General features: G+C 54.0%; 1 protein-coding gene across 6 annotated transcripts in view; it reads right to left on the reverse strand.

Annotated features, from left to right (window-relative positions):
- GLI2 (GLI family zinc finger 2) overlaps positions 1 to 25,817 on the reverse strand; it is a 304,945-nt gene that overhangs the window by 24,248 nt on the left and 254,880 nt on the right. For all 6 annotated transcript variants that reach the window (XM_075530227.1, XM_075530225.1, XM_075530224.1 and 3 more), the window contains 2 exons: positions 15,550 to 15,752; positions 10,560 to 10,745 (listed from right to left, as the gene is read on the reverse strand). In XM_075530227.1, coding sequence (XP_075386342.1) covers positions 10,560 to 10,745; positions 15,550 to 15,752 — 389 coding nt within the window. The remainder of the gene's footprint in view (positions 1 to 10,559; positions 10,746 to 15,549; positions 15,753 to 25,817) is intronic.

The raw sequence follows: 25,817 nt of genomic DNA on the forward strand, positions 1-25,817 counted from the left end.
TGTGCAGCAAATTCGCCCACTGCAACGTGTCTTTTGATTTCTTTTTTTGTAATGTTTAATTTACCACTTTATTGGGGGTTCTTGCAGCTCTTATAACAAACCATACACCAACTGTATCAAACACATTTGTACTTTGTTGCCACCATCATTTTCAAAATATTTTCTTTCTGCTTGAGCCCTTGGTAGCAGCTCCTCTTTTCCCCCTCCCCAGCACTCCCACCTTTGTGGACTCCTGATAAATTATAGATTATTTTCATATATTACACTGTCTATGGTCTCCCTTTGCCCTGTTGTTTATTCCCCCCTGGGGGGAGAGGGTTATACTTTGATCATTGTAGTTGGTCCCTGTTTCTACCCCTTCTCCCCCCACTTTCCCCCTACCCTCATGGTATCACTACTCCCATTACTGTTCCTGAGGGGTTTATCTGTCCTGGATTCTGTGTGTCGAGAGCTCTTATCTGTACCAGTGTACATGCTCCAGTCTAGCAGATTTGTAAGGTAGAACTGGGGTTATGATAGTGGGGGGGAGGGATAAGGGAGGAAGCATTTAGGAACTAGAGAAATGTGTGTTTCATCGGTGTTACGGTGCACCCTGGCTGCCTCATTCCTTGTGACTCTTCTGTGAGGCGATGTCCAATTATCTAGTCTTTTTATTTCTTGATGGCTGCTTCCATGAGCCAAATAAAATCCTTGACAACTTCTTTCATTTTTTCTACGTAACATGATGTTGTCGCTTGGTCCAGTTGTGAGGAACTTCGTTTTCTTTAAATTGAGTTGTAATTCATGGTGAAGGCTATAGTTCTTTTAAAAGAAAATCTGTAAGTGTGTTTCAAGTCCTCTTCATTTTCAGCAAGCAAAGTTAAATCACCTGCATTTTGTAGGTTGTTAACGAGCCGCCCTCCAATCCTGATATCCAGGTATGCTTTGTACAGGCCACCTTCTGTTTATTTGCTCAGCACATGGAATGCATAAGTATGTTGAAAGGACACAGCCCTGATAGACGCTCACTATTGACTTGTATTGCTCGAATGGTCTAGGAGCACAACGAAGCGTTCTGGATTTCCTGTTCTTCACAATCTTGCCCCTGCTTTGTTAGGATCCACACAGCTGACTATGCCTGTGAAAAGTCGGCATAGCACAAGTGAGCATCTTTTTGGCCTTCGGTCTTCAGCCAAGATCTCTCTGACGTCAGCCATACTACCCCTCATCCCATGTCCGCCTTCTGAATCTAGTTTGGATTTCTGGCTGCTCCCAGTACAGCTGCAACTGTGTTGAATTACCTTGGACAACCTTTTACTAGCATGTGATATTGATGAGAGTGTTCAACAATGTGCGCATTCTGTTGGGTCGCCTGCATTTAGAACGAGGGCAAATAGGAATCTCTTCAAGTCTCTTGGTCACATAGCCGTCCTCTCAAGTTTGGGGCACCGCTCCTCCTCCTGTAAGTACCTCTAAATACTGAACTTGATGGAGACTGACATACAAACTTAACAAAGCAAGCAACCTGCCTGGCACCTCTTCTTCAGATTAAAGCAAGGAGCAGGCAGATAGTCCAACGGAAAACACGTGGTACCACTGCCGATGTGCCTGGCCTTTCTGGTAGCTCTTCCACTCAGCCAGGCCCCACCACCCTCAGCACGGGCCCGACCCTCCCCCTGCCCTCATTCCGAAAGGAGTCCACACCGGGGTCTGCAGATGTTTGCTTCTGAACATCTGCTCATGGACCCCTTTCTCTCAATCTGCCAGGCCAGCCCAGTTGGCCTGGTCCAGCTTCACCAGTTGCATGGATCATCCCTGAGACCCGTTATCTAAAGGCCATCTTATTCACCCTCCACACTGCGCCTGGAAGAGACTCTTATTTCCAAAGGGTCCCATTTTAAGAAAAAGGCCAGAATTAAAACAAACCTTTTATTGGCACGTAATCTATATATCATACAATTGAATAGCTCAGTCATATCAAGGAGAGTTGGGCAATCATTTATGTAATCAATTTGAGACCAGAATTGTTCGCACAGCTTACAACACCCGCCTGTCTAGCCCCGTCCTGTCCCATTTCTGCCAGCTCTGCTTGGGCAACACTGGTCCCTTCCTGCTTGGCCTGCGTGCTGCTCTGCTCCTGCAGGGGCCTCTGCTCATGGGCCTGCTCGGCTGATGTGCTCATCTTTCCCCGATGAGCTCACCCTTTCTCCGGGGAACCGATCTGACCTCTAGTTGGCCGGCTTTGCCTGCAGATGCTCACAGAAAGGCAGACCTCTCTCCATGAGCGGCTGCGGTGAGCTTATATTCCATTTCTGGCCTTACTTAGCTGCTTCCATGTCTCCCACCTTCGTGGATAAGAACTCAAGCTCACACACCGACATTCAAACACAGCTGGCCCAGTGATGACCTCTCCCAGGGGGATTAGCCGAGTTCACGAAATGGCATCAACATGATGTGTTGGGGGAGTGGAACAGTGGTCACTAACGCTCATATTTATCAAGAGCCTAACACGAGCTTGGTACTGTCCCAAGCACTTTAATCTGCACACCAGCCCCATAAGGAGTTTATATAAGGGTTCCTGGTATCCTCAAGGATTCCCTAAGTGGCTCAGATGAGTAAGTGCTTGACCACTAACCCACCAGGTGGTGGTTTGAATCCACTCAGGGGTGATCTCCTGCTGCGTGGTGATCCTTCTGCAAGGTCACAGCCGAGCAAACCCTACGCAGCCCGGCCCCACGCTGCAACATGCAGGGTCGCTGTGATATAAGTGACACGGCAGCGATGGACTGGTTGCTTTTGTTTTATTTTTATCCCATCCTACAAATGAGAACACAAAGGCACAGAGAGGCCACATCGCCAGGAGAAGTGGTGGCACTGGGATTGGAGGCCAGGCAGATAAATGCCCAAAACCACCTGTTCACACCGCCTCTGCTTGGGTAGGAAGCAGGGCAACGGCTGAAGAGAAGGGTGGGAGAGGGTCACGGGAGGGCCAGTAAACACACACACACACACACACACACACACACACACACACACACACACACACACACCCATGGAGAGGCACTTGCTGGCCACAGCAGACCCGCCAACTTGTTTTGGAATGGGTCCTGAGCCCCTCTGAGCTCCCTGCCACCTGGGGTGCAATGAAGGCCGCCAGGCTTGTTGCCCAGGCTCACAGTGAGAATGCACCCAGCATGCCCAGGAGAGGGCCTGCAAGCCAGCAGGCACCTGCTCTGCTGCTGGCATTGCTGTGCAGCTGGAAGCTCGCCTCCAGGAGCTCCACGTCCAGCAGGGTCGTCCTCGGTGGACGGGTTTCAGCAGAGCCTGCGCACTAGGAACAGAGGCCTGGCTTTTGCTTCTGAAAACCAGCAATGGACACACTCCACGGTCACAACAGAACGCTCTGTGCCACCGTGCTGAAGGATGAGCCCCCGGCCCTGCCCAAGGGAGGCACTTCACAGGGGCTGGATGGTCGGCGGTGAGATGGCAGCTTGGGACGAGGAGGAGTGTACCACTTGTTTGGGAGCCAGCCTGCGCGTGTGGGGCGGGAGGCAGACAGGGCAAACGCAGAGTTCACAGCAGTGGAGGACAGGGAGGTCAGGAGAAGCACCGGCCATTCTCCATCAGCATCTGCCCACGCTCCACGCTCCCTCCAAGCCTCCACGTCTCTATTTACTAAGCTCACGTCTTATCAGTTCTCCCTTTAAAGGACATTTAAAACAAGATACAACAGAGCCAGTCCTCCAAGAGGCTCCTCTGACTGAAAGAGTGGCAAACGGGGAAAGAGACCCATCACTGCACATTAAAACAAAAAGATTTTGCTGTTATGATTTGGCTTCCCACCCTCACGCATGCCCCCTAACAAGAGGAAACAGGCCAAATCTGCCGTTGATATTCATTCCTGCTATTCCCACCCCTCCAGGGAAATATGTTTATTAATGTGCTGCTTCCCTTGATAAATGACTCAACAGAAAGGAAAGCCCAGCTCTCATTTCCCATGGCTTGGCTGTGATTTATGACTGGGGACTGGCGGCTGTCAAGTCCCTTCATCTGTGGATGCACCTGTTGGAATGTCCATCTGCCTCTGGGGCCTGCAGGCCGGGGCTGGCCCTGCTGGCAGCTGCCAGCGCCTACCCTGGGCACAGCAGGTTCTGTTACTACTTGTATTTTCATCTGGGCCTCTGTTGTGTCCGCCAGGCTTTTCTCTCACTCATCCATGTTTCATCCACTCATTCACCAGTCCCTCGTGCAGCCCTGGGCACATGGTGGGACCCTAGGCGCGAGGGGACTCACAAAGCTCACCATCTGTGCAGGGGCAGGAACCATAGCCAACAGCACCAGGTGTAGCTCCCCAGGTGCCCTACGAGTGGAGACAGACACGCAGAATATTCCTGGAAGGAAGCTCCAGACCGCAAGACCCTGGACCCAGATTGACTAGGTTCCAACCCTGCTTGTTCTCCTCTGTGAACTGGGGGGGATCAGGGTCAGTTGCTGAACCTCTCTGAGCTAGTTTCTGTCCCCAAATATAGGTCAATAGCACCCACCTCCTATTGCTATGGGCTGGTAACCATGCGGCACCAAGAGCAGCCCTGGGTGGGTTGGCATGGAGGAGGAAGGGGTAACCTCCCTCCCTGCTGGGCTCTTGGGGCATTGGGGCTGTGAATTGGAAGGCCAGGGCAGGGTTGACAGGAAATAGGGGTTTGGCTCCCTAGGAAGACCAGGCCTGGACACCAGCAGTCTACAAAGTAGCCTCAGCTTGGGGCTGGAACGTGCCTTCCTGGGGGTCAGCAGGACCCATCCTGAGGGCAGGCTGCTGGAGTCTGACCCCTCATCAGTCAATGAGTGCTCAGGCAAGAGGAACCCGCCCCCCACCAGGACCCTTGTGCAGATGATCTTCCACATTCATGGCGGAAGGTCCATGCTTCACAGCCGTAGCCCCTCCACCTCCCACACACCAGGCCACTGTCCGTGTGGAGTGCAAAGGGTGTGGGTTTTGGAGTACAAAGGCGTGGGATCGAGGCCTCCATGCTCTGGGGCTCAGGGCCGCTCTAGACCCCATGGCTTGGCGTCCTCTCCCTCAGTCTCCCCTCCTGTATGCTGACCAGGCACGGACGCCTTGCTGACTCAGGCCCGCAGGCAGCGCCCCCTGTACCTCTCTGGTGTGATCAGTGTCATGGGTGTCTGAAACATTCTCTGCAACCGCTGTCCACATGAAGAAGCGGTGTCACAATGGTGGTGACATCCCAGTCAAATGCGTGTTGATGTGATAATAAAATACACCGTGCGGAGGGACTGCGGGCGGCGAGCAGACAGCATTTCCAGCGGAAACATTTCCATCTTCTCGATGTGCTGGGATTGGGCGGGGCGGGGGCTCTGGCTGCAATTTCGCTGCTGCTAAATCACTAGTACTCAACAGCGTGACACAGAACATTCCATGTTAGGGCCCCGCTGACAGATGGTGACGGTCCTGCTCTCCAGAGAGCCCCTTAGCAGACTGATAACCTAGGATCACCCGCCTGATTATCTATTTCCTCTGGATACACATCTCACTCTTCCTGCTATCCATCAGCTCCCCTTTAAGAGCACCAAGAAATGGGCCTCCAGGGGTCCCAGGTCCCCGGGGTGCTGCCACCTTCTAACCTGGGGCTGCGGGTGGGGGCATGGCCTGGTGCAGGTTCTGTCAGCTCAACATGAGCTCACGCAGGCCCCTCTGCCTGCCGGGTTCCCACAGCTAACGTCGTCTTTGAAGTGCTCAGGTGCTGCTCGGTGGTTGCTGAAGCTGTAACCCCATGAGACAAAGTACAACTGCCCCCCACCCACAGGTTTTCTGGGTGATAATTGCAGATGGGCAACCTGCAGATGGGCAGGCCTTTTTTCTGATGGAGTGGGTAAGAGGGTTTGAACTGCCAACCTGTCGGTTAGTGACAGAGTGCTTACTCTGCTGGGTAGTACAAATGCTAAAGAACTTGGCTACGAGCTTCAAAGCTGGTGTTTGGAAGCAAGACCTGGCAGTCTACCTCTGAAGAGTCAAAGCCAACAGAAACCGAGCTTTACTCCGATCGGACCCACACAGGCTTGCCATAGGGGAATCCACTGGTACTCACTGGCTTGGTAGTGTTTTCTCACATGTCGGATGCATACATGACCCAGAAACGATTATTTTAAGGCTGGATGGGGACAGGCATAGCTCCAGATATGATGAGGCTTTCCAGTTGAGGAAAAATTATAAAGTTCCACTTAAATAAATCTCGTTAAGCTTAAAAGGAAAGTCTCTTGGAAAAACAAAACAAAACAAAACACCAAAAACCTAACTGTGGCAGATGGCATTTGGCTAGGGTAATGTATTTTGCAGATAAGGCGGCTGGGGTGCCACTCTGTGGGCTGTGGGTTCAGGGGGCCTTCCAAAAACATGACCTCCCCAGGTTGTGTGCGTGGCTCAGGCTGTCTCCATGCTGAGGGGCTGTAGTAGTTACCTAATCTGGTGTCAGTTTGGGACTTAAAAGGATTACGAGTGAAGGGGTGGAGTCTACTCTGTCAATTGGGTCATAGCCAATGAGGCTTCTGTGTGGGCATGGCCTTCCCCTAAGGAGTCTGGGAATTCCGGTATTTCCTCCTTGGAAGTGGGAGACACACTTTCTCTTGCTCTCTGGTGACTGGACGCCTTAGCTAGTTCTCTGCCTCAACTTGTGAGCTGCACTACCTGTGGGACGCCCAATCCGTAGACCATGTTGCTAGAGCCTGAGGTTCCTTCGAGATCTGCTTCGCCACACTGCTGGTGCATACATTGCTTGAGCTGGGTACTGTCAGATCCTGTCATCTGGCTGACTGTTGGTGACCTACCCTGCTGTTTGCTGCCTGTGATCGGACTGCCTGCATGGCCCTGTGGAAGACTCAGCTGTCTGCTTCCTTGACCTTGGACCCAGCAGCGCTTGTAAGTTGAAGGATTGTTTATTAACTGTTTCATGGAAGTGAGTTGAACTGAGCCCTCTGCACTTCTTTGTGGGCCAATTAGCTGTTATATTCCTCTGTGCTCTATCTATCTATCTATCTATCTATCTATCTATCTATCTATCTATCTATCAACTCATAAGTGTCCTGGGCTTGTTTCTCTAGAGAACCCTAACACAAGGGCTCAGTGTCCAGCACGGCATCAAGCACTATTCTCTTGTGATTTGTAGGGTTTTCACTGGCCACTTTTCAGAAGTTGATCTCTGGGTCTGTCTTACTTTGAAAGCCTGTTCCAAAACACACAAGCCAGCAGAGTGTCATAAACTGGCAGTAGTAGAACATAGCAGGTGCTCATTAACATCTGTGGTAGTTACATTTCCTCCTGTCAACTTGAGAGTATTAAGAATGGAAGGGTGGAGTCTAGCCTATCAATCAGGCACAGCTTGATGATGCCTCCTTGTGGGCATGGCCTTCTCATGAGGATTCTGGGAACTTCTTCTCTCGCTCTGCTTCACCTTCCTGTGGAGGAGCCACACTCAGAGAGCTGGAGAAGTCACATGGAGACCCATGCCAGCTGAGATGCTTCCACTGCCATTGGATCCACAAGACTTTGCACCCACTGGCCTGTGATCTTCCTGCATTTTGCATCATTGCATGTGACTGTGTGAGTCTGAAGAGGGAACTTTTGGACTTAGTTATTTTAGTATCAGACGTATGAGCTAATGTCAGATTTATGAACTTGACCTAGACTGGGATGTTTTCTCAATATACAATTGCTCTCGGATATAAAGCTTTCTCTTACACATAGATGAATATCCCTGGATTTGTTTCTCTAGTCAACCCAGGCAAACACAACATTTACCAAACGAGTGAGTGAGAGAGAGAGATTGACTCAGCCCCCTGCCTACCATGAGCTGTCCAGCACAGCCCACCCCATGTCAGACACAGCTCACAGCTGCATTGAAGGGCAGCTTCCTGACCTGAGCACATATGAGCCTCAGAGAAAGGCAGGGCTCTCTATACAGAGAAAGGCAAGGTCTCCTGCCCCTCGCGCTGTCCTGGGCCTTAAAACACTTGCACGATATTCCCTTTGCGGGAGCTACAAAACAGAGAACAATGAACCAGGACCACTCCATCCTTCCCTGCAAGGCGTCCTCACAGACTGAGCAGCTGACGCGGCTGGCACCTGGAGCGACATTGGGCTCAGCAGAGTGAGGGCCTGTGCACTGTCACGATGTACTCTGTCTACACCCCAGGAAGAGTCCCCCAAAGAGCTGTGAGATGAACACAATCACACAGGTGCCAGAGCTGAGCTGGAGTGCCCCAAACTTAAAAAAACAAAAAAACAATGACTGGTGAACTGTATATAACAACCGGCAAGGTTGCCATGTGACCATCGTAAGCAGGCGTACCATTCAGCAGCGGTAAGCGCACCCCGCAAAGGTTCTGCTCTTGTTTACATCGGTTTGAAAAATGGAATCAAGTAGAGACAGAGAGTGCTGATGTTGTGGGGGGGACTCTAACGTCCTTGCCCTGCTCCTGAGTCGATCAGAGTTAAGGAAAATCCAGTGCCCTAGCCTGAGCAATTGACCAGCCCACTCGGCTATTTGGTGGTGCTTCCCACTGCCCGGTGAAGCCAGGCCCGGTCCCAGGATGGAGAGCGGAAGGCACAGAGCCCTGCTAGCTGCCACGCTGAGCAAGAGCCTCCGTGGGGGTTCTGAGGTCTTCAGCTGCCGCTGACATGCCCTAGCTGTACCTCACTCTACTGGGGTGCTCCCCCTGCTTGCGTCTCGACTCCTGGGCTCTGAGCATGGCCCAGTCTGATGCTTCCACATGCCGAGTGGCTGGTCAGGGACCAAACCTTGCCTGCTTCCTGGTCCTTGGCCAGGCTCCCTACACACCCCAAAGCAGGTCTCCCTCTCTTTCCTCACAGTCAGTGCGCATCTTTCTATTGCAGGATCTTTTGTGGCTGATTCATTTACCCAGCCACTTACCTGTCCCCTTGTCCCTCTACTTGGCAACCTCTGTCCTCACTCCATTGCCTGTTCACCACCACCCCCAACCCCCCATACCAGCACAGAGAGCCCACTCCAGGCTAGGCCTGCCTGGGGCCCTGTGTGGCTCAATACCTGGTAAGCTATAGGCACGGGTGGGGCTCCCAGAGCACAGAGATGTAGAGTCCCCGGCACTAATGCACCGGACTGGACTTGGGCCATGTCACGGGAGAACTGGTGCCTGATCTGGACCTCAGCCCGCAGGGAATGGCAGAGAGAATTCTAGGCAGAGGGAACATGGCAAGGGCCCTACCCAGTGCAGGAAGCTGCAGCTGAGCAGAGTGGGGCTGAAGTAGATTTCAGATGGGGAGGATGAGGCCAGGGCAAAGCGGTGTGGGACTCTGGGAGCCATGGGAGACTCTGGATTCTTGGCAAGGGGGTTGAGCGACAGGATGGCAGCATTTGGAGGGAAAAAGGTGGCCATGCAGAGGCATGCCCCTCCTGGTCTGGCTCGCGCAGTGCAGCCAGACAAGGTTGCAGGCCCCCACCGCCACCTCATCACTGCCTTCCCTGGCAGGTCTGCAGGCCACGGCAGACTCTCTTCCTTCACATGACCCCCAGGTCCTCCCTGAGGCCCAAAAGATCACAGCCCCACTTCCTGCCCTGGTTCCTGAGGGCCGTCTGGGTGCATCTGGCCTGGACTGGAGGCAGTGCCGTACGAAGGAGAAAGCTGAGGCTGGTCACAAACACGGCCAAGGGGAAACTCCCCGCAGCACAGGTCAGGGCAAGTCCCTGCCCATGCGCAGCCCCAGCCTGGTCATCTGAAAGTGTGCAAGGGGATTCTAGCCTCAGACGGAAAGCTCCGTGTGATAATGTACGTGAAACACAGAACAGAGGCAGCCAGGTGTATTCTTTTCAATGTCCCTCACATCCATACGTGGACGCACATCCATTCATTCACACACACAGGCACACAGTCATAGCACACATTCCCTCACACCCGGCAGCGGACATCTCTGCTGAGTACCCAGACACCCAGACTGCCCCTGGCTGCCCTCTGGAGACACCTGTTGGACCTGATCCTCCGGGCCACGGCTCCTTTGTCTCACCTACTTCCTAGCTGGCCTGGTACCATCTCCCGGCCCTTGGAAAACAGCAGGCCCTGCTGGGCGCAAGCAGACTGATGGATACACCGTCTGCATACAATCTGGCATCCTTGCTGTGCTGTCTGAAGAGGCAACAACCTTGACACTGCCCCGTGCCTCCCTGCCACTGGACCGCAGCCCAGCCTACGTTTCCGCCTTGTTGGGTTGCTGAAGCAATGAGAGGAATTGTGTGTGGGTGTGCGCACGTGAGTGTGCGCGTGCAGGGACACTTACCAAAGCGTTCCAATCAATCACTAGACATTAATTGTTACCTGCCACGTGCGCCCTGGGGAAGGCATGGGGGCTGAGTCCCCAGGGGCTGCCACTACTGGGACTACATCCTCTTCCCCAGCAAAGCTCGGCTCTTGTGTGAGGTGAGAAGGGCAGTGTGCGGTAGAGCCCACCTCTCCTGACTGCAAGCGCCCCCCTTCCCCTCCCTCCCCCCCAGACCGGCACATCTCTTGTCCTGCCCCCTGCCCAGCCCAGGACTCACCGTCCACTGGCGTGAGGTAGTCGTGGATATGAGGGACACCTGCAGCTCCCCCGCTTTGCATTAGTAGGTCCCCATAGGGTGTAGGGTGGCCGGCCATGAGGGCCATCTGGTGGTAACAGTCGGAAGGGCTGGTGCCTGGAGGGGGCAGGCCAAACAAGCCCCTCTCCTTAAGGTGCTCATGGGCCACTGTGGGAAAGAGGGAGAGGTCAGAACTGGGGAGTGGCTGCATCTTTCCCATCAAAGAAAGGAGCCACAAACACCTGGCCCTCTTGGCCACAACCCACTTCTAAGGTCTCGGGGTCCCCTGGGGCTCCCTGCCTCGGCATCTCACTGTGCTGGACCCTGGGCCCTGTTCGTGTTGATGAGGGAGATTGGGGCCAGGCCGCACAGTCCTCAAATCCAGAAACAATCACCTCTCTGCCCCCTTGGGCCCCAGAGAGGCTTGGTGCTCCATGCAGACGGAGGGATGGTCCATAAGAGTCTGTCTTCAAAGGAAGGACGAGATGCAAATGGAGGCCCCCAGACTGTGGCTCCAGGTTGTATCATCCTCCAGAGCAGGGGTTCTCAACCTCCCTAAGGCCGCGACCCTTCAATACAGTTCCTCATGTGGTGGTGACCCCCACCATAAAATTATTTTCGTTGCTACTTCATTATTGTCATTTTGCTACTGTGAGGAATCGGGGGACCCCTGTGAAAGGGTCATTAGACCCCAAAGCGGTTGTGACCCACAGGGTGAGAACCCCTGCTCCAGAGCATTCCTGGGGAGACACGGGCCTGCGGGGGGTGAGGGGAGACCCAGCGGTTGGAGAGTTAAATTACCCACCACAGTCACACCACCCAGCCACAGAGCTTAGTGGGCCCTGAAATTCCACACTGGCCCCTGTGCTGTTACCGTTGTCATGTGCGATTCACAGCAACCCTACGTACAACAGAACGAAACACTGTCCAGTCCTGTGCCCGCCTCACCACTGTTCTTAGATGTCAGCCATCGTTGCAGCCACTGGGCCCAGCCATCTCGTCGAAGGCCTTCCGCTTTGCTCTGCCCCTCGCCTTCCCCAAGCACGGGGTTCTCCTCCTGAGGTGGGTCTCTCCTGACAAGTCCAAAGCGTGTGAGACAGAGTCCCATCAACCTGGCCTCTAACGAGCATTCTGGCTGCACTTCTTCCGAGGCAAATCTGGTTGCTCTTCTCGCAGCCCATGGTGCTTTCTGCGTTCTTCACCAGCACCGTAGTTCAAACACTGTTAGTCTTGGCGAACGCCAACGGGGTCTCCGAGGAGTGGGCAGACACCAGAGTGGATCCTGCTCCCTGCATCCACTCCCTGCCTACGTCTGCTGTGCCTGCAGAGGGCGCTGGGGTAGTTGCACAATTTCTCGTCGACTTCAAGGGTAGGGGTGGAGTCCAGTCTGTCTGTCAGGTCCCAGCCGGATGGTGCCTCTGTGTGGGTATGACCTTCCCATAAGGAGGGTCCTGGGAACCTCCCTCCTCTCTCTGTCTTCACCTTCCTGCTGGTGAGCCATGCTGAGACTTATGGGAAACAATGAGGTGTCCACCATCATTGGATCCACAAGACTTTGCACCCACCAGCCGGTGATCTTCCTGCATTTTGCATCGTTGCTTGTGGCTGTGCGAGTTGGAAGAGGGATTTATGGACTAGCGTTGGAATGACAGACAAGTATTGGACTTATGGACTTGATCTGGACTGGGCTGGGGTGTTCTCCTGATATACGACTTCTTGATGTAAAAGCTCTCTCTTACACATATATGCATGTCATTGGATTTGTTTCTCTGGTCAACTTGGCCTAACACAGGTTCCCGGGCATCAAGCTGGCTGGCCACTAATGCCTTTGACCACGCTGTCCATATCATCACCCTCATCCCTCTCTTCCGGCCACTTCCCTGGAGTCCTGACCCCTAGTTCCAGTAGTCTGGCTGCTGGGAACCCTGCAGGACCCATGGATGAGGCCGTCACAGCCAAGAACCCAGAGGGCTCTAGTTCAGGCCTGGCAGGAACAGAGGTCCCAGCCCAAGATGCTACTGCTTATCACTTGACCCAGGGCCAGTGAGGCTGCAGGGCTCAATCCACCCCCTCCAGAAGTTTTAAATAGTCACTTGAGGTGGGACCCGTCCCTGTCTGTCACACGGGGAGAGTGGAGCATACAGCAATGGTCACAACATTGCCACGAGGCGCAAAACGGGAGCACCGTGAATTGCAAGCCCATCCTGCAAGAGGGGAGTCCTTGGGTCCCACACTTGGTTACGGGGTCAAAGTCATCCAGAGGTGCCTCAGAAGACAGGCTTGCAATCGGCTCAAGGTCACAGCCTGAAACTATGGAGTAGCGACTGGGTGCAGGGAGTGGATTTCAAAGCAGTCCATCCTGCCACTACGCCCCCCCGCCCCAGCCCCCGCCTGTATCCCAAGTTACAACTTAACAAGATTCCTAGGTGATTCTTGCAGTCAAGGGAGCTTCAAAAATGTGTGGAAAAATGGAATGTAAAGGCAATGCAAATTTTCCACACCCCCTTGGAAGCCCTCATACATAACAATTGCCCTGGGATCAGGAAGAGCCACCTAGGAGACTTGCTACAATCCAGACTCTGAGTCAGGGGCTCTGAGGTGGAAAGGCAAGTTCTCAGTAGGGGTCAAGGTAGAATTAAACAGTTCAGAGCCCTGGTGGAAACAGACTTCAAGGTGACCAGCCAGTCTGCCCCATCTCTCCAGCCAACTTGTTAGGGGCTGCTAAGGAGCTGGCAGGATGAGTGACTCCTGATGAAAAAATGACTCTCCAGGGGGGCATTTCCTTCTTTTTGCTTCCACTCACAAACCCCTCTGGGTGTCTCCGGCTCAGGACCAGAGAACAGCTGGGCTCTTTCTTGGTCCCAGTCTCCCTGCTACTGCACGGACTGGCTTCGGGTTGCTGCTGTCAGAAATTGCCACCCATCTGGCGATTGAAAGCAACAGGACTTTATTCTTTCACTGTCCAGGTGTTCACAAGGTCAGAGGTTCCAGAGGCAAACCCATCCTTTTGGCCTCTCTTCTTGCTTCCCTGTTCTGCGAGCACCCCACTCTCATCTCTGTAGACCCCTTTTGGGGGCTACCGTTAGGCCCATTCCCCGGCAAGCCTCAGTACCTCAGTGGCATCTTGAGTCTGACTTGTCTCTCTCCGGCTTCGTTCAGGTAAACCCACTGCTAACTGGGTTATCCTGGGTGGTGTGGAAAGGAACCGGCCCACTTCCCACAAGAAGGTTGGTCCCTGTCAGCACTGGGCACCGCAGCCCTTCCCTGGTCACCATCACGGGATCGACTCAGAACTGAGGGGCGGGGCCCTCTTCTGAGAATGGGAGTCACATCCTGGCCCAGTATTTTAAGTGTCCTTGGCTGTGACCATTGTCTGGTTTCTTTAGTGAGGATCACGTTGCGTCAAAAGCTCAGGTTGGGCTGACAAGGCACCAGTATCAGGGAGATGCATTGCTTCAGAGGTGGCAAACCATTTCCCTGTGCGATTCCAGCCGGTGCCTGAATTGGGAGGAGACTGATTTAATGGCAAAGGGCGCCCAATCACCTAGTGGGAACAGAGCTGGCGATGAGAGCACCCTGGGGACCACACTGCTCAGAGCCTCTGGCCCATGGGGCTGAGGAAGTGCTTCCTCAGACAGCGGACTGGGCAGGCCCGCAGGTGTGCTCACCACTGTGGCCTGTAACAGCATGTGTGCCCTGTGAGGTGAGGCTAGGGACTCTCTCCCTTCAGACTCAATGACCCGGTCGTGTTTTCCGAGGCTGTAAATCTTTAGACCTGACTGCCATGGAGTTGATTCCAACTTGTAATGACCCACTAGGATAAGGGGAAACTGTCCCTGTCACTTTTGGAGACTGCAACTCTGTACGGGAACAGGACCCCTCATTTTTTTCCTGGGAGCAACAGGACCCCTCATTTTTTCCTGGGAGCAGCGGGTGGTTTTGCCTCGCTGTCTTTTCTTTTCACAGCTCCGTGTGTAATCCACTGCACGCCGAAGGGCTCCTTGAGAATCTTGATAGGCGCGGACGACCTCATCGTTCTCCCATGGAGCGACTGGTGGATTTGAACCACTGACCTTGTGGTTAGGAGCTGAACACCTACTGACAGTACCACTGGGACTCTTTGGACTAGAGACAAGAAGTAGGAAATTATAGCTCCAAAGCCAAATTTGAACCAATGGATCGTGTTATTTTGGCTCAAATGAATTGGCCTGGGTTGGCCATCTCATCTCTGATCTGGCCAGTCAATGATCTCTCTCAAGGACCTAAATTGAAGACAGAGAGCCACTGCTGTCTGTCCTTGAAGCTTTGGGGGTTGGGGCTGCTACTGAGGCCCTATGTTGACCTGCAAAGGGAACCCCAAAGCAGAAAGCCAGATCAGGGTCCACCTGGCCCAGAGAGAGCCGTGGTAAGAACCAGCTCATGGTGAACCTACTCCCTCTAACACAGCAGCCTGCCGCCTGTTGCAGAAGGGCATGACCACCCCTGAGGACCACTCCCACCTTACCACCACTTTCGGTAGACTTGCTTGAATTGCAACCACATGGTCCTCACCTAAACTAGGGTTGATCTGAATAACCAGGTAAACCCCTACCCAGCACTACTGCATGCAAAAGAGTGCCCAAACCAGTGTCTCCCCGAGTCCCCCAGTTTATACCATCCATTTATTACAAAAACCATTATTCAGGGGAAGTGAGTTAACCCTAGAACGCCTGCATTTTTAATTTCAGGGAAAAGTTTTGTTTTTATTCTTTGCTTTCATAGTTATCAATATATATAGGTTAATATATACATTTAATTAAACGTTATGGAAAACATCACGCTCGGCGTTATAGAGTTAAAATGGCCGCTTGGTCACTCTCTGAGGGATCAAGGCTGGGGAATCAGCAGTGTTTGAGGGGGAGACTTGTGATCCTTCTAGAGCCCCTGGACCTCCTGCTGCTCCCCACCGCCCTCCGAGCCTGGCCCCACTCACCGTCAGCGGGGCTAAGGCCCCGGGCCGCAGAGACCATGGAGAGTGCGGGGCTGCTGTGCACAGAGCGGAGGTAGTGCTCCATGTGGGGGTTCATGTACGGGTGGGCGGCACTGAAGGGGGACTCCCCAGGACCAGCAGGGTGGGGGGAGAGCCGGATCAAGGAGATGTCCGAGATGACAGGGCTGCCGCTCAGGGTCGGAGGCCTGCAGAGACAAGGGAAGCGTCCTGAGAGGGTACTCACCTGCTGGACGTGTGCAGGGAAGCCCACTTGGAACCCCAGGCCCTCGGAAGGCAGATCCAGAACAAGCTGTTTGTTTGCATTTTGTACACCAGCAGCACGTCTTGTGACTCAGCACACCGGCAGGAGGCAGGAGCGAAGTGCTGTGAACTCCCGGCATCCAGAAGGCAGTCGACATCAGAGGAGCAGCAGCCGGACCGAGAGCCAGAGCGTGGACCACAGTGATGGACTCCCCAGCCCACGGAGTGAGTTGGGGCCTTTGTGCTGGATGTTGGCTTGTGGAATAGTGGGTGCCTCTGGGCACTTAATTCATGGAGTTGAGTTTGCTGCCCCACAGAGCTGGAACGGAATGCCTGAGGCTTTACAGCAGAATGGTATGCCTGCCCCCTTGGGCACTGCTTAGTAGATATGAATGAAACTTCGTAATATGTCCTGGTAACCAACGACCCTGCGCATTTCTCACTGGCCTTACAACTTGCTAACATCCTAAATAAACCCTTTCGTTGTGAATTTTGTCTGTTTCTGAGTAGCCATTGCAACGATGAGAAACCACGGAGATAAACCAGAGAATGTTAATTGAAACAACTAAGGAGGTGCCCTGCGAGTGGAGATTTTGTGGAGTCGGGCAGACACTGGTGTGAAGTGGTCTGCCACAGGATCAGTTGTCAAGGCTGAGGCCAGCATTCGAGACATTGGAATGGCGAGCTATCTGTCAGGTAAATTCTGAAATACCAGTTTTACCCTTTCTGCATGGAATTCTGTCTGATGCTAATTGACTCCTCTCCTACCTGGGCTCCACTAATGCTCAGTTGTGCCCCCAGCTCAGCTTTCCCAGCAGGAGCTGTGACCCTGGGGACTAGAGGCAGTGGTAGTTCAAGGTCAAACCAAAACTCACTGCCATCAAGTCAATGCTGACTCAGAGACCTCTGTGGATTTCTGAGACTGTAACTGTTGACAGGAGTAGAAATCTCAGTCTTTCTTCAGAGGGGCTGCTGGTGGTTTTGAACTGCTGACCATGTGGATCACAGTCCAGTGTGTAATCACTACACCACCAGGGCTCCTGCTCCAAAATGCACCCAGTAGAGAAAAATCACACCTTCTGGAAAAGTCACCGTGAAATCACTGATGCCACTAGAAACTGACTAGTTCTCTGTTTTCTGGAAATAGGCTCTCTGTATTCTGCCTAGTGGTAAGGGAACAGCTTGGATTTCAGAAGCACATAAGCCTGGATTTGATACTGAGCCTTCAGCTGAGGCATACTGAGAATGGTGTCACCTCCCCACGCCTTAGTTTCCTCATCTGTACAATGGGGCAATCCGAGTGAGTTATGTTTGTTGTCACAATAATAGGTCTCCTAGGAACATGTGGGCGGAGTTTAATCAGGTCACAGCTTGATTGGAGGGTGACCGACATAAATGCTCTCTGAGACCTGTCTTCCTCTCTCTTTCTCCCTGGTGAGCAGACCAGCATGCTGCTGCTTGAGCTACTCCTTTGCTTCAATGGCGCACTGCACTACCTGTGGGCTGAGCCAACCCGTGGATCATGTTGCCTTGGAATTTGAGGCTCCTTGGAGACCTACTGCACCCTGTTGCTGGTGGATCCGGTGGATAGTGTTGGCTGCTGGTGGATTTGGTGGATCGTGTTGGCTGCTGGTAGATCATGTTGGTGTTGGCATGTGTGCATTGCTAGAACTTGAGACTCCATTGGGTCTGGTTCCCTACCCTGCTGTCTGCTTCCTTGACCTTGGACCCGCAGCAGGAGAGAGTCAAAGGACCTTTAGTGTATTAACTGCTCCACAAAGTGAGCTGAACTGAGCCCTCTGTACTGCTTTGTGGACTAATTAGCTGGTATATTCCTTCTTAGTATAAAAACGTATCCTTTTCTATATTCATAGTATCCTGGGTTGTTTCTCTAGAGAACCATCTCGGGAGGCTTCCTGGAGGCGTCTGGGCAAGCGGCCATGGCACTGCCAGCTGATGGGCCTGTTGTGTTGGGTCCTGGCTGCCCAGCCCAAGAAACATTCTACACACTAAACTGACCTGCCCCTGAAAAGGGAAGAACGTGGGGGGCATGGTATCCCCTCTGTGTCCTGTACAGTTTTCATCCTCTCCCAGTGGACAGCATTCTGGCTGACCGCCCTGCTAAGTCACAAGAAGAACCAGCCAACCCAGCCCCATAGCTTGTGCTCTCGAAGGATGGGCAGTCCCTGGACACAAGAGCCTCCTCCGGAATCCAAGCCTGCTCGGCCTCTTCCTGGTTAGCATGTATTACAGTGTGTCTCCACAGACAGGTGAGGGTGGCATTTGACATGCGTTGGCTTCCCACGGGAAGCTGAAAACTCTACCACTAGCCACCGGTGTCCCCACCTCACAGCTGCGCTCACCCCTGAAGCTGGCCAGGGGATGAGAACTTCTTGAGGCTACAACCATGGTGTGGTCCAAGGACTCACTTGTGCCAAGTAATGGCCTGGCCTGACATGTGGTATATCGCCTACCATTTCAGAAAGTACTCTGAGCCCCTGCAGGATGCCAGCTCCTTTGCCAGAGGCCAAGTGAGGGTTCAGGTGTGCTGGCCTCCCGCCATCACATGAACTATTTGTCTGTGGTCACACACACGTTGCCTTTTACTCCAAACAAAATCCGTGGCTATTGAGTCGCTGCTGACTCACAGCCACTGTACAGGACAGGGGACAACTGCCTCTGTGAGTTTCTGAGACTGTCACTTTTTGGGGAAGAGAAAGTCCTGAATTTCTCCCTCGGTGTGGCTGATAGTTTCAAACTGCTGACCCTGAGCATCACTGCAGATCACAGCCCAGCAGGTAACCCCCAGGACTCACAAGATAGTCAGTCTGTTGCTACCCCTTTTACAGAGAAAAACGTACTCGGGGAGACTAGGTCCCTCAGCAGCGGGTGGTAGGATCACAGTGCCGGAGCTTGGACTTGGCCCCACAGCAAAGAAATGGATTGTCAGTTGTTGGTGAGTGAGGCTCTGGGGCTGGGGAGGTAAAGGGGATGAGTGGTGGGCAACACCCGAGAACCAGAGGGGCAGGTTTCTTCACCCTGCTCCATCTTCCTCTAGTCCTCAGACGTTCTACCCCATCATCACACCGTCCAGTCCGGCTCTGGGAAGGGGTCAGGCTCGAAGAGCCTTGTGGCGGAGAACAAGATGCTTCCCGATCTCATTCTGGTAAACCAAGTCCACGCAACGCAGCTCACATGGCAGCATCCTGATTGTAAGTGGGAGACCAGGGGACTTCCAAGCAGCCCCGGAATCATGCACTTCCAACTCACATAGCAGGTGCTTTGGAGACCAGAGACTCTTTTCTGGATACTTAGCCCCATCCCTGAGCCAGACTGAGGGTCCTAGAGCAGGCTGAGGGCCACTAGTGCCGCTGGACAGTGGGCTGCTGACATGGGACCTTGCCTGAGCAGAAGTCTGCTGGTGAAATGAGAGAGTACTGCTGGCTGACCTTGGCCACAGCCCCCTGATTTTTCTCTCTTGTCCCCGCTCCCCATGGTGCTGCAGGGCTTAGACCTGGACTGAGGACCAGTCTGAGACAGGAGGAGGGGCTGGCTCTGGATGCCCAAGTCAAAAGGTGGCCACGGCATCATGCGTCATGCATATACGTGTGTGTACACACATACACTCACAGGCTGTAACAGCCAGCCCCCCAGAGCCAAGCCTTCGGCAAGCTCTGCAGGTTCAACACTACCCTTCTGTACCACCTTTCCTGGACGGGCTCCAGGGAGGACCCTCGCCCAGGTCAGCCACTCAGGCTGGCAGCTTTAGGAAAGAGGGTTTTTGTCTGTGGGGGGCTGACCTGGTGGATGGCGTGTGGAGCTGCTGGGTGCCTCGAGAGGAGAGCTCGTGAATAAAGACACAGACAACACCAGAGTTGAAGATGGAGAACCAGGCTCCTGAACTGAGGCCTTGGGCCTGCCCAGCCTTGCTGAAAGCTATTACCCTGGACCTTTTCCGTTATTGGAGCTAGTCCCCTTTCTTGGTTTAAATCCATCTGGGTTGAATTTCTCTATCTTAGGAGAGGCTTTGGCCAAGACAGCCTACCAGTGCCCAAATGCTCCATGCCCGGCACCCTGCAGAATGGTCTTTAAATACAGCTCCTTGGGCTGTCCCTCCTGTCTCCTGCAGGACTGGAGGTCCCAAAGTCCTGCTCATAGCCCCCCGGGGCCGGGCTGCCCTTTAGGTCTGAACACGGGGGCTTTGGGGATGAGCAGCAGCCAGCTTATCCTCTCTGCCTCGTGTGTGTGTGTGAGAGAGAGAGAGAGAAGTGAGCATGTGTGTGAGATGGAAGTAGTGATGTGACTGACTGGCTGGCAGAAGCATGACACCCGGCAGGAGAGTGGCTGTAATCTTGGCTGCTCCCCGCAAGGTCAGGTGTTTGAAACCATCAGTGGTCCTGCGGGAGGAAGGAGGGACTTTGTACGCCCGCGTACAGAGTTGGTCTCGAAAGTTCTACCCTGCCTCTGTGAGGCCACACAGACTCAATGGCGGCACAAAAGCGCCTGACCGTGGTGGTGGCCTTGGGAAGAACCAGGCTGCCAGGCTCTTCCAGACACCGTGAGAGTTCTGTATGTGCTCAGCATCTGCTCTGGCCTCTCCGAAGGGACCAGCTCCTCCTGTCCTTAGCAGAGTCTTTCCGTTAGGTAGGCAGAATAGGGCCCAGGTTGGTACACCTAGGTGGGCGGTACACCTTATGGTACCGTGACTCCGGTATAGAAGGCTGAGAAAACAGCAGCTCAGCTGGACTTGAAAACTGTACTGCGCGCGATTTGGAAAGGCTGCGAGCCTGGACTTTCAGAAGTTGCGGGAGCTGGCTCTTTGTGTTGCAGTAGCCCCATCCTCTCGTGTCTGTCTTTCCATCTGTGCTCCCTATAGGTATACGGGGCTGTGGGTCTGCCCCTCTGTTTCCAGGGGCTCACATGCTCTCCCCAGACTCGAGTCCTGGGAGGGGACGGGAACGCTGCTGCCTGCAGGGTTGGGGAATCTCACTCCCCAGACCCCTTTTGCTTGTCAGTGGTCTGCTCTGCGTGCCGGCCGGCTAGACAGCCACCGTGCACACATGTAAGTTATCCCTGTTGGTCCCTGCAGGACGCTGGTTTCAGTGGCTTGACCCGCGTATGTGGAGGCTCCCATGTTCCCGGCCACGTGACTCTCTGCTCCCCAGCAAGGTGGCACCAGTCACGCCAAACACATGGGGGGCTGGGGGCGGCACTTAGTGGGCTGGCTGTCTTGCCCTGGAGGTTAGCCTCCCCCAAGCCCCCCAAGTCCCGGGGTCAGACCTTTTCCTCCCATTTCCCTTCCCTGTAGCTTTCTCCTGGTTTTACAAACAAGCTGCCTTAACTTCTGCCAGCATGCTATTTTGGTTTTTGGTTATTTTTCCTACCAGGTGGTTTTCTGTTGCCAAAGCCTGGGTCAAAGGTGTCTGGAAGTCCAGCCTGCGTAACTTTCACCTTTCAGCAACACCGCCTTCGGCACATTTGGGATAGCTCCTGAGAGGTCAGTAGCTCAGGGACGCTTTAGGGAAATTGGGATCTTTGGCTGGATACACTGTTGCAGCTTCAATTTCCCTAAAGGTTCCCTGAGCTACTGATCTATCACTCCACCCCTTCACAGGTTCCAGAGCCTGCTCCTGCCAGTGTCCACCTTTGAAGGCTACTGGGAGGCCGCTCCAAGCAGTGGTCTCACCTTCAGAGGTCCATGAATGACTGGTAGTTCTCTCCATAGGCCCTGTACAGTCACCCAAGTGAGTGGCCAGTGCTTGCTGTCTAGAAAACAGTCGGGGCCCCGTTCGCCGGCAAAGGCTGGGGTCCCCGACCTCCCCCAGATTCACGGCACCCTAGTGGCTCGCGCTGAAACTGCAGTCACTGACCTTGAGGCATGGAGTTCTTGTGACTTCTCTGTTAATTGTTTTCTAGATGGGGACGGGCAGTTTGGTGACACAGGGAACCCCCACTTTGGTGTATTCTGTCCAATTGGGGTAGATTTGACCCAGAGAAGCTGGAGCAGCAGAGGCTACAAAAGTTAGAGCAGAAGCCTGAAGGAGATCCCCTAGAAGAGGTGGTTGCTGGTGCTAATGCTGCTTTTTTACAATAGGGGACAGGACAGGGAGGTGCGGGCTCAGGAGGAGAGAAGGACGGACATCAGGCATGCCCAGGTACTGGCTGCACTTGCTAAATGCCCGTCAACTGCCTCCCGGGTTTCCCAGACCCGTGACCAAAGTGCCAAGTGTGTCGGGAACCGGGCCACTGGGCACGGAACTGCTCTAGCCGGAATAGGCCCACCTGAGGGTCATACCACCCCCGTAGTCAAGCTGGCCCCCAGGGTGCCCCTTGTCCCATGGCAGACAGTCAAGAGGAAGGCACTCACAGGCCAGTGAGCAGCTGCTCACTGAAGATCGGCCCGGCCCGGCCAGCGAAGCAGCAAGAGAGCTGCAGCGGGTCTGGACCCTCGAGTGAGCAATCAATGTGGCAGCCAGGTCAGTGGCTGTCCTTCTACATGCTGGGCTGCCCATCTTGTCCCCACCTTCTTCCCTGGACCCCGGGCACCATTCACAGGTGAAACCGTGGAAGCTGCTGCACCCATATCCCTCAGAAGTGAAGCATACAGACCAGCACCCTTGAGAGCTGTTTGGGGGTATTTCACTGCCACCCCAGGACAGATACGTGCTCCACAGAGAACCCTACCTCAGGCCCCTCACAGTCTTTACACCAGTCAATGCTTTTACCCTGTTCCTGGGTTTAAAGTGAACAGGACGCTAATCCCGACCTCCAAGGGCACTGCATCTCATAGCCTTGCCCCTCCCTGTCTCCTCTAAACTGTCCACCTGTGTTGTTTCCACTTTCAGAAGTTCTCAAGGTCTCTGAATCCAGTGTGCCAACCCCAGGATCACCAGCTCCTGGATCACCCCAACTTCATGTATCGCGGGCCCTGAGTGGACAACCCCTTCCAACAGAGCAGGAAGGGTGTACACCCAAAGCCCCACTCCGTGCCCCTTTGCCAGCAGGAAGCAGCTAGAGATGTCGCCCAGTACCCCAAGATTTGGGTCCATACCTCTTCAGTGGGGGAAAAGTTAGGTAGCCAGAATAGGGACCAGGTGGTCTACTGAGCATGCTCCAAATTCAGGCACTGAGCCAGGAAGGGGTGGTACACCTAGGTGGGTGTTATACCTGGATTGGCCCCCATCTAGGCTAGGTGGGCTTAATTCAGCCAATGGGGGTCAATGGTACCAAAAGGGGCCCTGAGAAGCCAAAGCTAGAAACTTTGAGACTCCCTCTCTTTCTCTCTCTCTCGCCCCCTCCTCAAAGCACCCCCCTACCCCACACACACACCTGAAGTCTCCTTTCTAGTTACTCTTCTGTGGCCCCGAGTGGCCTGGCCGCAGTCTCTCTCTCTCTCTGGCTTGTGTTTGGTTTACTGTAATACCCGAAACTGCTTCTATCCTTTATAAAACCTACTTGGACCACAAACCAGGCTTCGGCGTGAATTTTTTTTCTCGTGCGAAGCCAAGGACCAAGGTATTTCTCAGCTGAGAAATCTAACATTTCCTCCTTTGTTTCTCCCTCCTTTTGGGAGGGGGAGGGGCTGGCAAGGCCAGGAAGGGGTTTCTGGGCCAGAGTCACAGGTGGTGGGCTGGAGGTGGGCCGTGGAGGGGGCAGAGCCAGGGGGTCCTGGACAAAGTGGGCCGTGGCGTGTGGTGCTGCGGTAACCTTGTCTTTCAGACTGAAGTCAGACCATGCCTGCCGTCATGGCTGATGGCCGGAGAATCAGGCGTCTGCCACACCCTGTTTGGAGCCCCTACTTAGAGACGCTCTGGGCCCGAGCCGGTCCTCATGGGGTAGCTTCTGAGCAGGCTGCAGATCACCACCCTCACGCAGAGGCAGTGCCTGGACTTGAAATCAGATCTGGGCTTTTTCATTATCCTAGCATCTATCCCAAGGTTCAGCGTCCCTGCCCACAAGATGGGCAGTGTCAGAGTGAACTGGCGCTGCTATGAAAAGACCACCACAAGTGGGCAGTTTTAATAAACAGCTCCATTTCCTACAGTCAGAAATCTGCATCACGGTGCTGGCTCTGGGGGAAGCTTCAGCTGTGAATTCCTGGGAGCTCTCCACAGGGGGTGGGGAGGGGCGCCTATCTTCCCCCAGCTTTGCTGACTTACCTGCTCATTTTACGTTTTCTAAGAGACACCTAGGGCAGGGACCCTGTCAGTATCAGATCCCATGGCCTTGCCCACCTAGTGGCACACATTTTTTTGAAAGACAAAACGAAAGGTCAAATGATCATACATGGCCACGTGTGACGTCAGGTTAACCTATCCAGGCCTGAGGATCAGCCCACACCCCAACGCTGAGCACTGTCCCCCGGGGTAGAAGTAGGTTCCCGAGGGTATGTGGCTTCTGCCAGGCTGATGGGTGAGGGCTGCTCCTGGGGAGTAAAGGGGCGCACCGAGCCCAACACCATGTCTGAGCACTGCCGTGCGGGGCAGGATCAAGCATGTTCTTTCACCACAATGAGAGGGGAGGGACGAGCAGGGATTAGGGATTCTGGGTAGATGGGAACCTGGGTCCCACCCATGGTGTCAGAGTTGAGGGACAGGCTCAGCCAGCCTCAGCTTGAACCATCTAGAGTGGACTCTGCCTTGGCGGGGGGGGGAGAGGTGTCAGGGGTACTGCAGACAGTCCAGAGAGGCTCCTTCAGACGCTTCGTGCACACCTTCGTCTGTGCACAACAGCGACAGGCTGAGACAACACAAGCGGGCCCTGCATGTCCAATTTCAGAGGCAGCACCAGGACCACAGGCGAAAATGCCACGTCCATGGTAAGGCCAGTTGGCAGGGCTGGCAAGCCGGACGCTGAGCTGCTGTGCAGCGCTTGCACCAGCCTGAGCATGAGCAAGAGGGATAGTCCGTAGTGGCTATGGGGCATTCAAACCTTCCCTCTTGCCTGTTTTTCAGGGAGACTTAGGGGCTTAGAGACCCTCCCACCCCATCCCGAGTGGCCCAGGCTGCCTATCCCTTTGGACAGGCCATGTTGGCCTCATGGGGCTGTCTCTTCTGTTGCCACCAAGTCCCTAAGTCTCTGCAAGAAGGCCAGAGTTCCCAGAAGAGAATCCTGCTGCTTTAAGTCCCCCCCCCCCCCCGTCAGTATGTTCCAATGTGTGGCCCTTGGGGACTCATACAGCAGGTCCACCGGAGGTGCCAGCTCCTGAACTTTAGAGAGCAGGGCCCAGCTATGGTATTGCTGTGTGGGGTCTCCTGGTACAAGCCTGCAGGGACAGTACTGTCTGCTGGTACAGCCATGCAGTGGGTTGTGCCCTCTGCCAGCCTACATGATTCCAGGCCCTGGGTGTGCTGGCCCACCCACCACCTGGATTACATGGTCCCTGACTCCCATAGCAGCCCCACCTCGCACGCAGTCCCAGCATGCCAGCCTCCTGCCCCAGGACTGTTGCCACCATGGACCAGTTCTATCTTGGGGCCAAGATACTACCACCCACTGAGATCACAGGGCCATGGGTGGGGTTGGCAGTGCTTGAAAGTGGAGGTCATGACCCCTTCTGCTGCTGCAGCTGAACTGTCAGAGGAGGGTCCTGGGGGTTGGCACCCAACTTCTTGAGAGGTACCAGGTAGGTATCACCTGTGCCCACTGACCTGCCTGAAAAGGAGCATATTCCTGCCCAAGCTTTGGTGCCCAGCCTTTTTCCCCTGCCCTCACACGAGGCTCCTAAAGCCTGGGTGGGGTGAGCAGGTAGGCCAGTGTCTGCTTGCACACACGCATCCCTGCCCAGCAAGGCCGCAGCCCTGCCTACGCCTTATTAAGTGCTTCAGAACAGAACAGAAGCCAAGCACTTCACCAGGGGGTTTTATTTCGATTTTGAGCATTTGTTGCTTTTTACACATGGATTGTATGTTATACAGCTTACTTATCATGATTTCGATAAATGAATTCACAAAGTTCCAGAGAGCCAGTCAGTTTGTACAATATTCTTTGGGGTTCCCTCTGAGGGTCTC

This window comes from Tenrec ecaudatus, chromosome 13 (assembly GCF_050624435.1).
Source record: "Tenrec ecaudatus isolate mTenEca1 chromosome 13, mTenEca1.hap1, whole genome shotgun sequence".
Classification (NCBI taxonomy): domain Eukaryota; kingdom Metazoa; phylum Chordata; class Mammalia; order Afrosoricida; family Tenrecidae; genus Tenrec; species Tenrec ecaudatus.